Here is a 16,994-nt window from a genome sequence, read left to right as displayed (position 1 = left end):
TTTTCCTATAATGTTGTCTGTTGAGAAAGATCATACTTTAGATGACTTGAATCCTTTAAATATCTTGAGACTTATTTTCTAGCTTGGAATATGATCTAACTTGGTAAATATTCCACATGGATGTGGGAGGATGTATCTACTGGGTTGTGTGCTCTATTAAGTGCAAACTGGGTCAAATTGGATAGAGTGTTCTGCTGCTGCTAAGTCGCTTCAGTCGTGTCCGACTCTGTGCGACCCCATAGATGGCAGCCCGTCAGGCTCCCCCGTCCCTGGGATTCTCCAGGCAAGAGCACTGGAGTGGGTTGCCATTTCCTTCTCCAATTCATGAAAGTGAAAAGTGAAAGTGAAGTCGTTCAGTCATGTCCGACTCTTCGTGACCCCATGGACTGCAGCCTTCCAGGCTCCTTCGTCCATTGGATTTTCCAGGCAAGAGTACTGGAGTGGGGTGCCACTGCCTTCTCCAGTAGCGTGTTCTATTAAGTGCAAATTAGGTCTAATTGTCAATAGTTTCCTTAAAATCTGCCACACTCCTATTAATTTTCTGTCTACTTGTTCTATCTATGATCAAGGGAGGGATACTGAAGTTGTCAAATATAGTTGCTTATTTATTCATTTGTCTTTGCAGTTCTATCAGTTTTTGTTTCATGTTTTGTGAAGTTCTATGATTAGGTACATAAATACTTAAGACTGTTATGTCCTCTTGACTTTCGTTGTTCCTGGTAACATTCCCTCCTCTGAAATCCACTTTGTCTGAAATGAATGAAGCTACTCTAGTTTTCTTTTGATCAGTGTTACCATGGTGTGTCTACATGAATGCTTTTCATTTGAACCTATTCTGTCTACTCAAAGTGCATTTTTGTGACCCACATATAACTGTCTTGCTTTTTAACTGAATCTATATCTGCTTTACGTGTTCTTTAATTGGGATATATACAACAACAAAAAGACCATTTACATTTAATGCAATTATTAATATGTGTAGGATTAAGTCCATCATCTTGCTGTTTGTTTTCTATTTGTCATATCTGTTCTTTATTCCCTCTTTCTTTTCTTATAAAAATTTCTCAGTGCACCAGCCCCAAGCATCCAGTATCACGTATACCTGTGGCGGATTCATGTTGATGTACGGCAAAACCAATATAATATTGTAAAGTAATTAACCTCCAATTAAAATAAATAAATTTATATTAAAAAAATAAACTGCCACACTAAGAGGGGAAAAAAAAATTTCTTTGCTGTCTCTTGGATTCATTGTATATTTTTATAATTCCACTTTACCTCTTTGTAGGCTTATTAGATATAACTTTCTGAATTTGATTTGTAACTTTCTTTCTTTCCTTTTTTTTAATTTCGAGAAGCCTGGCAGTCTGCAGTCCATAGGGTCACAAAGAGTTGGACACGACTGAAGCAACTCAGCACGCATGCACACATACATTCCTCCTGCCCTGTGCTATGGCCAGGAACTCTCTCAAGGCAGGAGGCCAGCACAGTCAGAGGGCTCAACAGAGTTGTTTCCCACCTCTTAAGCGTCACTCTCGTTTGTTACCTGATGAGTCTTAAAACTTCCTTCATATACTTTGGCAATGTTTTTTCAGGCAGGGAAATAAATCTAGTCTCTAGCTCCATCTTTGCCAGAAGCAGAAAGACCTCTTACTAAGTTCTTTTTATCACTTCCATTCATCAGCTTCCTCTCCCACACTATAGTCCATGCCATACAACCTTCTTTAAAAGCTTCAGGGGTCCCTCAGGGTCCCTCTCCTGGGTGGTTTTTCACCCTCATTTCCACGTCCTGAACTAGCAGGCTTTCTTCTTCCCATGGAGTACCATCTCCTGAAGGCTGAGGCTGTGTTTTAGCCCCATGAGCATCCTCAGTCCCTAACAGAGAGTTCAGCAGTTATGTGTGTCCAACCTCTGTGCAGAGACAAAATCAGTCTTCAAAACACAACACCACCCAGCTACAGGTTGGGTCCTATTGTGGTCTGTGGTACAGGAAGGCATTTTTCATAGAGACTTTGAAGGCAGGGTGAGCCAGGTGGCCTAGTGCTGAGATAAAGGTCCTCCCTACCTCCTTTTCTTTCCAAGATCTTCTTCACATGAGCTGATGGGCAGGGGGAATCTTATTTTGTCCAAGATTGGAAAGGAGAAAAAAAAAGGAGGGGGGAGTTGAGGGCTGGAGTCCAGGAAGCAATGACACTGCACTAGCCCCCATCCTGGTCTCACACAGACGGAAGAGTCAGAAGGACCAGAAGCAGAAGGGCCCGGGCCATGAAACACATGCTGGGACCCTGGCCACACGCAGTGCTGAGGCAGGGCTGGGCTGCTCATGGTAGCCAGAGATAAGCCTGTTCATGCTCCCCACCTCTTTGGTGAGGCTTGTTATAGAGGACCCAGGGACTTGCCCTGAGGTCCTGCAGGAGCAGGTGAGGACCCAGAGCCCAGTCTATATGGGTGTTTCTATTTCTAGGAATCATCAGTGGTCAGAGGGTGGTAGAGCTAGAATGATGGCTGGATCCCCGGCCCATCCCCAAATCCTATGTCCTGTATGACATGGCTGATTGTGCCTCCTTCAGTGTGGGGTTTGCTCCCCTGTAGACTCTCGAGGGTCCCTTGGACTGCAAGGAGATCAAGCCAGTCAATCTTAAAAGAAATCAAGCCTGAATACTCATTGGAAGGACTGACGTGGAAACCGAAGCTCCAAAACTTTGGCCACCTGAAGCAAAGAGCCGACTCATTGGAAAAGACCCCAATGCTGGGAAGAGGCAGAAGGAGAAGAGGGCGACAGAGGATGAAATGGCTGGATGGCATCACCGATGCAACGAACATGAACTTGGGCAAACTCCAGGAGATGGTGAGGGACAGGGAAGTCTGGCATGCTGCAGTCCATGGGGTCACAAGGAGTCAGACAGGACTTGGCGACTGAACAAATGGTCAGGGCAGCAGCACTGGTAGAGCAGGCGGTGGGGGTGAGGTGGAGAGGGATCCTGCTGAAGGCAGGCCAGGGAGCTGCAGCGGGTGCTCCTACAGCCTAAGGGGCCCAGTCAGGCAGGGAGAAGACACTGCCTCACTGGAGTCTGTGGACAAGGTGCATTTTCTACTGGCTTTATCCACATCAGCATCCTGAAACCAGGGAAGAGTGAGGAGGCAGGTGGAGAAGGGATGGGATTCCACCGTGAGCTGAACTCTTGAAGATGTTGCAATGTTCTGATGTCTTATGAACACGCAGACTGTTTCGCCCTTGCCTTGGTCCCCAGCAGGCCTCCCCAGGGAGGCCTTTCCCCGCTCAGGAGTCACTCCAGCACCAGGAGCATGCCTGACCTGACGGTGCAGCAGCCCCAGGCCCTCCTCGGGCTCCGGATGGGCGGATCATCTCCTTTACCTGGATGCTCTCCCTGGTCTCCAGCGACACAGCTTCCTGCGGCTCCTTGACTATTTTCTGGGATTCCTCGCCGCTGTTCTCGAGCTTGGAGTCTTTAGGAGAAAAAGTGACAGAAGGACAGAAAAGATATGATCGATGTCCACAGAGCGGAAGACACTGGTGGCAGCGTGGTCGTGTGTTCCTAAACTGCAGCACATCTGAAGGCTCCAATTGCTGGGGCAGCACTGCGAGGAGGGTGGGGGAGGACAGGGTCTGTGCAGCCCACCTGGACTCTTGAGTTCTCCATGCCACATTCACACGATGGGGTCCAGTGGTACCCGGTCCTGCAGGAGCTGCGGGGATAAACTGAGGCCAGGGTGGGCCTGATGGGCTGCCAGTGACTGAGCTCCGTGACTCTTTCATGGGAGCCCCTTTGAGCTTATCACCCTCTTGGATGGCAGGCTTTCAGATGATTTTAAGACAGAGTGGGGAATTAGACCGCAGTCAGGCGTGTCCGTGCTCTCAGGACACAAATGAGCCCAGGGCTGCTTTCTCTCTACATGGAAATACTGTGAACAGGCATCTGAAAGCAGCCAGGACACTCACGTTTATACTTTCTAAGCAAGAACTAGAGCTGAGCTTACGTTATCACTTTAATATGTTGTGGAAAGTCAATAATCAGGGTGGTGTTCATGTATGCAGTGTTCACGTGTTTGTAGCATTCACCAAAAAATAGAGAAGAAAAGAAGTTTTCCCATGTGTCTAAAAAGCTATTCCCCCTCCTTTCCTTCGTCCTCCTGCTCTTTTCTTTATTCCTGTCTCTCTTCCCGTCTTTCTGTCCCCAACCCCAGCCCTTCACCCCCTGCATCTCTCCTCTTCCACTGTCTCTCCCCCTTCCCCCGCCCCCACACCCCATCCTCTCTTGCTCCCTCTGTGTCTGCTCCACGGAGGCACCTCAGCCCTGACCCCTGCTTGCAGCCTCTGGGCCTCAGCTCCTTCCAGCCCTAGGATGCTCTGCCTGGGGGCTGCCTCTCCCAAGAACTGTCCACACAGACACAGGAGGGACCCTAGGCCTGCAGGAGGCCCCAGACACTGGGCTGCCGGCGTGCCCTGCTGCCCCATCTTCCCGTTTCTAAGCATCACAGCAGACAGGATGGGGCCAGAGGCTGCGACCCTCTCTGTGCTCCCCCTCACACTCAGCCAGAGTCAACGGGCCCTAAAGATTACCTCTAGACCCCGCATATGCACTGGCTCACACCCTATACACTGCTTCGGGCAAAGACACAGACGAATGAAATGGAATGAAATTCTAAGTAAGAGAAAAGTCAGATGCCCAGAGAGGTGGAAGGGGAGAGATGAAGAAGCATGTGATGTTGAAGTTACCATGAGAGAATGTCACCCCGGCAGAGCAAGAAGCTCTTCTTTCTATGTGGAGAGCAAGTGACACGAGAGAGGACAAGGGACTCAGAATCTCTGCTCTGAAGAAAGATGCTTTGGGGACAATGAACCCTAGTGTGTTCCTAGCACCTGGAAACATCCTGCTCCCTGCAGAACTTTCCAGTCGTCTGTACAGTGTTTCCAGCATTCTCAGGCTGGCAAGAGTAGAGAGCTATTTAGGTGAATTTAGCTTGTTGTAGTGATACAGCTTGTGTGCAGTAGAGTGCACATGAATCTCTATGTGTATCGGCTCCCATGTAACAAGCACGCAAATGAGTACTAAAGCTTTTCCAGAGCCCAGAGATTTCCCTCACCTGCTGCCCAGCCAACACACCCCTTAAAAGTAGCGGCTGGGGCTGCCCACTCCAGTATTCTTCCCTAGAGAATTCCATGGACTATACAGTCCACGGGGTTGCAAAGAATCAGACACGACTGAGCAACTTTCACTTTCTCACACACACACACACACACATACATATTGGTTGTTGTTGTTTAGTCACTCAGTTGTGTCTGACTCTTTGCAACCCCATGGACTGTAGCCCACCAAGCTCCCCTATCATGGGATTCTCCAGGCAAAAATACTGGAGTGGGCTGCTATTCCCTTCTCCAGGGTATCTTCCCCACCCACGAATCAAACCTGTATCTGCATTGCAGGAGGACTCTTTACTACCTGAGCCACCAGGGAAGCCCATTTTAATTAGGACAAAATTACTAAAAAGCCAGAAATTTCAGAGACTGGATTAGATTCGCAGTCAACAATTAATCCTGGAGCTCTCACTGTCTGACAGGCTAATGCTCACAAGACAATTACCAATGACAACGACTAATTGTCTGGGCTAAAGTGTCATGGGTGCTGCTGCTTATTCTGAAGCAGCTGCTGTGCTCGTCCCCAGAGGTGGCTGCATTTCAGAACTGGGCGAGGTGAGGTCACGTCTCTCCTTCCCGTGTCTCTGGGGTTTTGTGGGGTTTAATTAGTTAATGTTCTGAATGTGCCCTGAGATCCTCAGACGTGAGGTGCTGTCCCGGGGAAAGTCAGGCAGTGGTTTTATATGACACGTAGCTAGAAACACTACTGAGGCTGCAATTTAATTGTTATTCTATTTGCTTACATCACCTAAGTAGCTTGGAAGTCACGAACCAGGGCCTTATTCTAGTGGGAGGGAAGGCACCGTTTGCTGGCACTTTCTCTCTGAGTGAGACTGAGAAGGGGCTATCTGAGGAGGGGTTACCATGATATGAATAAAACATCACATTATCATCCCAAGGGACAGCACCCACTATTGCATTCCTAACTTTGTATTCTTTTTCTTAAAGAAACTTCCCAAATTATATAAACCTGAGGTCCCACCAGACCTGGTTCTGCCCTGCTCTTTATCTAACAGGAAAAATACGTGAAAGTAGCTTCGTCGTGTCTGACTCTTTGTGACCCCATGGATTACACAGTCCATAGAATTCTCCAGGCCAGAACACTGAAGTGGGTAGCCTTTCCCTTCTCCACGGTATCTTCCCAAGCCAGGGATTGAACCCAGGCCTCCTGCATTGCAGGTGGAGTCTTCACCAGCTGAGCCCCAAGGAAAGCCCAAGAATACTGGAGTGCATAGCCTATCCCTTCTCCAGTGGATCTTCCCGACCCAGGAATCAAATCAGGGTCTCCTGAATTGTAGGTGGATTCTTTAACAACTGAGCGCTCAGGGAAGTCCTTTATCTAACAGGGAAAATACATAGGGAAAGCTAAATAATACACTTTGAAGGCTTTGGGGAAAAGTAACAGTATATGATTTAGTGGTTTTTAACTTAAAAAAATAATAATCAAAAATCCTACAAGATTTTTCTTTTTTGTGAAATGAAATAAAGTGATTCTAAAAGAGTAATGGAAGAGAGTTAGTCAACAAAATTTTAAGGAATAAGAACAAAGAGTCCAAATTTTCTACTGAATATTAAGACATATTATAAAGCCATAGTTATTAAAACTGCAGGTTATCAGGAGCAGGAACAGAACAGAATTGAATCCAAAAAAGAGCCTAAACATTCATACACAGTAAAGGTAGCATTGGTGCAGAAGAATAAACAATACAATAAACAGTGCTAATCAAATGGGAAAAGAATTAATTTGGGTCCCTATTTCATATAATACACAAAGATCATTCAAAGATAAATCAACAGCTTAAAGTTTTTTTAATACTTTTAAATTATGAGAAGAAAATAGAATCTCTCTATTATTTTAGGGGTGGACAAATCTTTCCTTTTAAATGTAGAAGGCAGAAGTCATAAAAGAAAAATATTGACATACTTGACCCCATCACAATTTAAAAGTTTTATCAAAAGAACCCTAAAGTTTTTCTTAAATAAGTAGATACACAGAGAAAATATTTGCGACACACATAATAGATCAAGAACTGAAGTCTAGGGGAAGAGGAAAAAACCAACAGGCAAAGAAAATGAATGGACAGGAGATGCAAGTGACCAATAAACACATAAAACGTGTCCAACCTCAGTAACAGTTAGAGAAATGAAGTTTAAACAATAATATCTCCTTTCACAGCTATCATACTGGCAAAAGTTTAAACGTGCTGACAATACTAAGTCCTGGAGAACTAGGAGAGGCTCGGGAGGAAGGCCACCGTTGTGGCCACGCTTGGTATATTTCCAAGCCAGCAAGAGCAGTTCTGGGAACATAGCCTGTGGAAATGCTCACAAGGGGCCCAAGGCGATGTGCGCGAGAATACCTACTGCAGCACGGTTTGTTATATGAAATAGTGGAAACAATTTGCGTCCATCTGAGGACAAGTGTGGCACATTTCATAGAGTGAAATCCTATCCAGAAGATAACAGGGGCATCCCAGACCTAAGCTTATCGACATTATTAGATCTCAAAGAGCTGAGTGAAGAAGCAAATTTCAGAACTTCGTAAACCCAAAAGGTGCCATTTATGTAAAAAAAAAAACACTGCCACGAAATGGTAGAATTTTTCCCGATGAACACGTGGACTTCATATAAAAGCATAAAAAGAAGTCTGGATGGATGCCTACTAATGTTTTAACAATGGCCATTTCTGGGAATTGAGAGGGAGAACCAGGCTGGGACATTGATCCAAGGGAATTCAACTCTAACTGCATTATCCTAACTTTTTAAAGGAGGAGAGTTTCATGCATTAACTCAATTAAGATCTCCCCAAAAATGTCTAATTATAAGAGTAATTTCATTTCAGAATATTACAAAACAGTTATTTTGTTTAGTATTTTAATATTATGGCTGATTTCAGAAAAGACTGACAAATGAATTTAAGCCCTCACCTTTAAGAAGAGGAAAAATTAAAGGTTCAAGTTAAAACATTCATTCAACTGAAGTTGAGTGGAGAACGAGGAGTTGCAGTCACATGAGGTACCCAGTGGCACCAGAAAACCAGACAGAGGTAGTCCTCACTCTAAGAGACTCACAAGTGATCAGGGGAGGTGGGTGTGCATGCAGACACTCACAGCCCCCCACATACACTCCTAACTACCTTGCAGTATGAAGTTGCTAAAGCAGAGGTACGAACAAAGTACATTGTTCACTTATTTATGCAGTCATTCATTTAAAAATTTATGTTTTATACCTATCACCTGGTGCACATTAACAAACTGGATGTTGAAGATTCAGCAGTGAATGAGACTAACTTGCCCTTCCAAGTAAAGTCAGAAAGAGAAGAAGAAATACTAAGATCTGCTAGATGGTGTGTAGAAAACAAGGGCCTGGGAGCTGCTTCAGTCTGAGCAGTCAAGTGTCCTATCGTGTATGTAAAGCGAAAGAGAAGGTGTTAGTGTCTCAGCTGTGTCCGACTGTTTGTGACCCCGTGGACTGGTAGCCCACCAGGCTCCTCTATCCATGGGATTCTCCAGGCAAGAATACTGGAGTGGGTTGCAATTTCCTTCTCCGGGGGAATCTTCCTGACCCAGGAGTCGAACCCAGGTCTCCAGCATTGCAGGCAGACTCTTTACTATCTGAGCCACCAGGGAAGCCCACTGGACGTGTAAACTGAGATCTAAAGGATAAGAAGCAGCCTCAAGACAGTAAGAAGACGGAGATGGTGAGCAGACAACGCGTTCATGGACTGCTGAAGTGTGAGGGTGTCCTTACTTCCTGACCTGTTTCCTTCCTTGCTTTGCCTCCAGCCCTTTGGTCTTCTTTGTAACTGTGTTAGTTTCCTGTGGCTGCTGTGACAAATGCCCACTCACGTGGTGGCTTAAAACAACAGAAATGTATTCTTCCAGAGTTCTGGATGCCAGAAATCCAAAATCAGTATCTCTGGGCAGAAGTCAAGGTGTTAGCAGCAGGGTCAGGCTCCCTCTTTCAGGATAAATCTCATCTCCAGATCCTTCATCACATTGAGGAAGACCTTTTACCAAAATGAAGGCAGCATCTACTCGTTCCAAGGGTTAGGGTGAGAACGTCCTTTGGGAGGTCATGTTTCCATCTAACCTCAGAAGCACCTGTTGCTGCCTGGATGCTCTATATCCACTTAAGGGCTTTCCCGGAAGGCCAGACTGAACTTGTCCAAATCAGAAGTCACAGCGTCTCCATCAGATGATTCATTCATGCTTTTTATTTCCATCTGGCAAGACGGTTCCACCATCCACCTGGTTGCTGAAGACACCCTTGAGGCTTCCCTCTTCCACAACCCTCCTTCCCCATATGCAGTAAAAGATCAGGTTCCATTAATTCTCCAAAATATCTCCCAAGTTCTTTCACAGTCACAGCTCTGGTTCAGCCCCTTCTCATCTCTTTCCTGCACACTCTAGTGGCCCCTGGGAACTCTTCCTGAAAACTAGAAGTTGATGGTGTGGCCCTTTCTAGTTCAACATTCCCAGGCTGCTCATCAGATAAGCCATGATAAAGAAGAATCTAGATTCTTTGCTTCACCTCCCTCTGTCTCCTGTCCTACTTCCTCCCTCCTGCTGCCCCCTCCCTTCCTGCTCCAACAACACTGAACTGGTGCTCTCCCCTCACACGCCCTGGTCTCTAACACCTCCTTGTTTTTGCCCATGCACAATGTCTTTCCTCTGTCGAAAATCTTTCTGCTTCTTCATCTACAAAGCTCCAATTTGTTTTTGAAGTTCTGATTCAAAAGCTTTCTTTCTATGAAGTTCTATATTGATGTTCCCAAGATGAGTTAGGTGTAATTCTGCTGGGATCTCAACACAATTTTCTCTTCTTCAAAACAATTCTCTGATTGTAAATTCATTTGTCTTGCATGTTTATCCTAACAGGCCATGCGGGGCTCACCACATACTGGATCAGGCTCCCAAAGACTAGTATATGGGATATACTTCGTATTGGCTGAGTAACTGGCAGGAAGCTGAGGATAAAGTCCATACAAAGGAAAACAATCAGCAAACCACATGAGAGCAGGACAAGGTGCTTTTCCATATTTTTCAAGGACACTCTTCCTTTCTGGACTGCAGGGCAGCCTCCAACCCATATAACATGATGAACTTGAGCTCACTGTCTTGATATGAGACTATAGGTTTTAGCCTCAAACAGGCTAAACTGGAGTTTGTGTCTCTGGAGGACAGGAGAAAGAAGATCATGACAAAAATCACCAGCCTTATTCCTCTTCTGTGAGCATGGGTTGTAGTCATGACGCTCATTTTTCATCCTTACTCTGTTCAGGGCCTTTGTCATGTAGTGTCCCCCACTCTGATTCTGAGCTCAGCCTGGGATCTCCTTTGGATAAGTGACATGTATTAGTTCAATGCCCAGACCTCAGGAGGCTTTGTGTGTTTCCACTCGATCTCTGGTGCCTCTGCCATTACCATGATAACATGTCCCATCCAGCCTGCGAGAGGCACATGGAATGGACCCAAGGCCAGCCTAGATCTGCCAACAGGCAACCAACCCCAAGACAGGTGGGAAGACCCAGCCACAGTCAGTAGAGCTGTCTAGCTGACCCCAGCTGTGTGAGTGTAGGACACTGCTGTGCTTCTGTAGTTGTTTGTTAGGAGCATTCTTGTGGTAATGGACTATTGATACAGTCATAAAACACAATACAGAGAATCAACTCAATCCTGAACCTGGTTCTCTGAAAAATAAAATTGACACTGGTGAGATTAAGAAAGGAAAAGACATACAAGAAAAATACCAGGAATAAAACATAGAAACATGGGGAACATCTATAAAGTACGACGGTAGATATAAACCCATAAGAAAATAAAATGAACTAAACACTAAAACTAAAAGGTAGCAGCTATTACACTAGATAAAAACAACAACCAAATTTATGCTGTTTACAAAAGACACACCTAACATGTAAGAAAACAGGAAGGATGGAAAGAGATATGGCACGCCTATATGAGCTAAAGAAAGCAAGCATGGCCACATTAAAATCAGAAAAAGTAGACTTTAAGGCAAAAACCTTTCCACCAGAGATAAAGGACACTTCATAACTGATTTTTTTAAGTTCAAGGAAGACATGACTTAAAAATCATGCACCTAATAGCATGGGCTCAAAATGCACAATGAAACAATGATAGATAGGAGTAAAAATTTATATATCTACAATCAAAGCAGAAGATTTTAACAGACCTCTCATGAATTGATCAAACAACTGATGAGGTCAAACGGATAAAATATTTGACATTGTTATCAAACATAATCCTAAATATAGAACCTTGTAGCTAACAACTACAGATTATACACTTTTTTCCTGGACTCAAGGAATATTTACCAAAATTGACCATAAGCTCAACAAAATTTAAAGGATTAAAATCACACAGGAGAGGTTCTCTGACTCCTAAATAACTTTCTAGGGCCAAGATAGAGCTGCTCCTGCCTGGTGGGGGGCAGGTCAGAAAACTGAAACTTGGGTATCTTCATGTTCCTATAAATGCTGCATTCAACCAGAAATGTAGTCTAACCTGTCAGCCAATCCTCAAATGCACAACACTGGGCCTTCTTACCCCAAACCAGGGTGATGTGAGACCTGGCCAACCAGATATTTTCTCTTTTTCTCTGCCTTATTCTTTATCCTATAAAAGCTCCCTGCCTTTTTTGTCCACTTTGCAGTTCTCTGAAAAGAGACCATCCACTTCATGAAGTATTAAAGTTTATTTATATCACCTAAATTGTCTTCTTTAATCATTTTGTGTATATGTTAGTCGCTTAGTCGTGTCCAACTCTTTGCCACCCTATGGGTTGTAGCCTGCCAGGCTCCTCTGTTCATGGAATTCTCTAGGCAAGAATACTGGGGTGGGTTGCCATTCCCTTCTCCAGGGGATCTTCCAGTATACATGTGTGTGTTTGTGTGTGTGTGTGTGTGTGTGTGAGTATACACACACTGGAGCGATATATATATCTATATATGTATATATACCAGCAATTGTAGTGTAATCATTTTTAAACCTTCATATACTAAACAATGTTTTTCTAGAAAAATCTAATTTCCTAAAGTTGATTTGAAAGAAACAGAAAATCTGAATATGTTAATAACCTTGAGGGGAAAAAGAACATTGTCAGTCATGAACCTGAAGTCAGAAGCCAGCTTCCAAGGTAACCGTCCCTGGTCTTCCACTGGGTGAGCCCACATGTTCCTGAAAGTTTGAAAATGCCCAGAGCCAGAACAACGTGCAGTGAAGAAAAGGCTTGCAACCTGCAGCGAAATAACTGGCTTTGTGTTGGGCTTAGAATGAATACATCTTCCTTTGCTTGCTTCCATGAGCAAAGACTGATTTTTAGCAACTGCCTCCTTAGCTGCTTGCTCGCTCCGATTAAATTTGCTCTATGATATTTTAAGAGTTGTCGAAACCCCTGTGTAAACAGACATGAAACTCTTGGTGACCCCCGTGCAATGGGTGCAGCCCACTGCCAGCCAATTTAATCAAGGGAGAATTCAGAGTATTCATCGTAAGCAATTGATTTTCAAGAGAAAAGTCAGCAGGATCAAACAGCCTGTTGGGATGAAAACCCTCTGAATCACCCCTATCACCGTGTTTTCTAGCAACTAACTCCTGACTCCATATAGCGTAATGGCCAAATTACTATAATTATCCTGCAACACAAGTGCCATATCAACATTATTTTAAACATGGATTTCTTGCATAATCTTTCATTATTATCATTCAGCCTCCCATTTGGAAATGGAAAACAACAACAAACTGTGATCTACCCCCAAAAGAAGAAAGGTCACCAGAGAGAACAAATAAAAGGGCTATTTACATGTGAATGTGGTAAGAGAGATGTGTTTTACAGTCAAACACACTCTTGAAATTCATTAAATGCCTTCTCCCCTGCTTCATAAATATGGGCAAAAGACATGTTGCCTACTGAGAAAATAATCCCAGTACATAATGATCATAACGAATATAAATAAAACCACTTTTCTTTCAAAGACCTCAAGGCCCTATGTACAAATACATTTGTATTTCAACCACTGAGAAACGGATCTGACTGGTGAATGCAGCGGAGTCATCACTTAGCTAGTGGCTCCCAGAGCTGATTAGGGGGGTAGGACCCTTTCTCCCAGCCATCCAGCTCCCTGCAGAATTGGGGAGTCTTCAAAGAGTGCCCTCATTTGTCGCTGCTGTTTTTAAAGGTATCCAAAAGGGCTTAGAAACCAGCAGCTGAATGAAGACGGATAAGTAATCAAAAGACTTCCTGGGGCAATGACCCTAACAACACTGGTTTCTAGCCAAGACTGCCTCCTTTCTGATATGTTACCAGCCCAAGCCCGGAAAACTCATGCAAGTGTTTATACTGTTAATGAAGTTAAAATCTGTATTCTAAGGCAAGTCAAGGAAAATCTAAACATAAACATTTTTCTATGTCCCTTGTTATCCTCTCTCTCCTCTTCTATGTTATGCATGGACCAAACTCCTCATTAGTAGAAACACCTGGTCAACTATATAGAGCAATGTTCTCTCAGTATCCACAGAACAACTCCTTAAAAGAAAACATTTCTGGGATTCCCTTGTGGCCCACTGGTTAGGACTCCACGCTTCCAATGTGGGGGACTCACATTCAATCCTTGGTTGAGGAACTAAGATCCTTGAAGGCATGCAATACTACCAGAAAAATAAATAAAGATAATATTCATTCTTGATCTTGTAAGGGTTTATGATGAGTCACCACTTTGTATGTACTATGAGATACTGAATGGTTTGCCTTGGAAACAAACAGAGATCATTCTGTTGTTTTTCAGATTGCATCCAAGTACTGCATTTTGGACTCTTTTGTTGACTATGATGGCTACTCCATTTCTTCTAAGGGATTCTTGCCCACAGTAGTAGATATTGGTCAGTTCAGTTCAGTCACTCAGTCATGTCCGACTCTTTGCAACCCCATGAATTGCTGCACGCCAGGCCTCCCTGTCCATCACCAGCTCCCGGAGTTCACTCAGACTCACGTCCATCGAGTCAGTGATGCCATCCAGCCATCTCATCCTCTGTTATCCCCTTCTCCTCCTGCCCCCAATCCCTCCCAGCATCAGAGTCTTTTCCAATGAGTCAACTGTTCGCATGAAGTGGCCAAAGTACTGCAGTTTCAGCTTTAGCATCATTCCTTCCAAAGAAATCCCAGGGCTGATCTCCTTCAGAATGGACTGGTTGGATCTTCTTGCAGTCTAAGGGACTCTCAAGAGTCTTCTCCAACACCACAGTTCAAAAGCATCAATTCTGTGGTGCTCAGCCTTCTTGACAGTCCAACTCTCACATCCATACATGACCACAGGAAAAAATCATAGCCTTGACTAGACGGACCTTAGTCGGCAAAGTAATGTTTCTGCTTTGGAATATACTATCTAAGTTGGTCATAACTTTTCTTCCAAGGAGTAAGCGTCTTTTAATTTCATGGCTGCAGTCACCTAGCAAAGGAATGCTCAAAATTCTCCAAGCCAGGCTTCAACAGGCTTCAAGTGAACCATGAACTTCCAGATGTTCAAGGTGGATTTCAAAAAGGCAGTGGAAACAGATCAAATTGTCAATATCCGATGGATCATCGAAAAAGCAAGAGAGTTTCAGAAAAACATCTACTTCTGCTTTATTGACTATGCCAAAGCTTTTGACTGTGTGGATCACAACAAACTGTGGAAAATTCTTCAAGAGATGGGGATACCAGACCACTGGACTGGACTCCTGAGAAATCTGTATGTAGGTCAAAAAGCAACAGTTAGAACCAGACATGGAACAACAGACTGGTTCCAAATAGGAAAAGGAGTACGTCAAGGCTGTATATTTTCACCCTGCTTATTTAACTTATATGCAGAGTACATCATGAGAAATGCTGGATTGGATGAAGCACAAGCTGGAATCAAGATTTGCCAGGAGAAATATCAATAACTTCAGATATGCAGATGATACCACCCTTATAGCAGAAAGCAAAGAACTAAAAAGCCTCTTGATGAAAGTGAAAGAAGAGAGTGAAAAAGTTGGCTTAAAGCTCAACATTCAGAAAACTAAGATCATGGCATCTGGTCCCATCACTTCATGGCAAATAGATGGGGAAACAGTGGAAACCATGAGAGACTTTATTTTGGGGGGCTCCAAAATCACTGCAGATGGTGACTGCAGCCATGAAATTAAAAGACTCTTGCTCCTTGAAAGAAAAGTTATGATCAACCTAGACAGCTTATTAAAAAGCAAAGACATTGCTTTGCCAACAAAGGTCATCTAGTCAAAGCTATGGTTTTCCAGTAGTCATGTATGGATGTGAGAGTTGGACTATAAAGGAAGTTGAGCGCTGAAGAATTGATGCTTTTGAACTGGGGTGCTGGAGAAGACTCTTGAGAGTCCCTAGGATTGCAAGGAGATCCAACCAGTCCATCCTAAAGGAATTCAGTCCTGAATATTCATTGGAAGGACTGATGCTGAAGCTGAAACTCCAATACTTTGGCCACCTGGTGCGAAGAACTAACTCATCTGAAAAGACCCTGATGCTGGGAAAGACTGAAGGCATGGGGAGAAGGGGACAACAGCGGATGAGGTGGTTGGATGGCATCACCGACTCGATGGACATGAGTTTGAGTAAATTCTGGGAGTGGTGATGGACAGGGAGGCCTGGCATGCTGCAGTCCACGGGGTCGCAGAGTTGGACACGACTGAGCGACTACACTGAACTGAACCACTTTGTGCTTAATCTGGATTGTGAACACTATCTACATCATTGAATGTACAGCCCTCTGTCTCAAAAACCTATACAATTGTGCTTTGACCTCTAAAGGGTGCAGCCATTTTCGGAGCTGTTTGAGAGGTTGTTCTTGGGTTAAAAACCTCAATCAGGCCCAAATAAAATTTCCCATTTCTTTCTTAGATTGACTGATTAATTTTTCATCTAACACTGTCACTGTGGAGATAATCGTGTCAGCCTGGGCATAAGCCTGGAAGTATTTATTTGTTTTGCCAACTTCTTTAACACACCATTAGAACTCACATAGTTACTTCTGGAAAACTAGAGCTGCCAAGAGTGGCTAAAGTTTCAGAAGAATGCAATTTTCTTACCTCTGTATACCAAAAAGACATTTGTTGTTGTTGTTTTTTTTTTTTAAAAAAAGATGAAATTCAAGTTGCGACAAATAATATTAGACTTATGAGCATCAGGTAGAGGGGACATTACCACCACGTCTTGCAGCCTTGGCAACAGGGCTCCAGAAAACCACTGACACAGGATCCTAGGTGTTAGTGAATGTTGAATCATATTCCCACAAACTTCATGCTTTAAGTCCTAACCCCTTAATACTTCAGAATGTGACTATCTGGAGAAAGAGCCTTTAGTTTATTTTTCAGATTTTTTAATGTCAACCACTTAAAAAGTCCTTATTGAATTTGTCACAAGATTGCATCTGTTTTATATTTTGGTTTTTTGGCCACAAGACATGTGGGGTCTTAGTTCCCCAACCAGGAACCTGCACTCCCTGCATTGGAAAACAAAGTCTTAGCCACTGGACCACCAGGGAAGTCCCAAGAAAGGGCCTTGAAAGAGACAGAGTAATATGAGGTCAGATGGGTAGGCCCTTGAATCACTGTGTGTCCTCATAAGAAGAGGGGATTAGGACCCAGACAGGAAGAGAAGGGAAAACCACGTGAAGACAAGGAAAAATGGTCATCTGCAAGCCAAGGAGGGAGGCCTCAGAAGAAACCACCCTGCCGACACCTTGACCTCAGACTTCTCATCTCCAGAACTGTGAGAAAATGACTTCCTGTTGTTTAAGCCCCGTATTCTGTGAGACCCTTCTATG

General features: G+C 44.0%; 1 protein-coding gene across 1 annotated transcript in view; it reads right to left on the bottom strand.

Annotated features, from left to right (window-relative positions):
* The window catches only part of CFAP61 (cilia and flagella associated protein 61), a 236,047-nt gene that overhangs the window by 170,413 nt on the left and 48,640 nt on the right, over positions 1 to 16,994 (bottom strand). The window contains exon 8 of the mRNA XM_068986759.1: positions 3,377 to 3,468. Coding sequence (XP_068842860.1) covers positions 3,377 to 3,468 — 92 coding nt within the window. The remainder of the gene's footprint in view (positions 1 to 3,376; positions 3,469 to 16,994) is intronic.

The sequence above is a fragment of the Capricornis sumatraensis genome, chromosome 15, assembly GCF_032405125.1.
Source record: "Capricornis sumatraensis isolate serow.1 chromosome 15, serow.2, whole genome shotgun sequence".
Taxonomy (NCBI): domain Eukaryota; kingdom Metazoa; phylum Chordata; class Mammalia; order Artiodactyla; family Bovidae; genus Capricornis; species Capricornis sumatraensis.
This window is presented reverse-complemented; position numbering and strand designations above follow the sequence as displayed.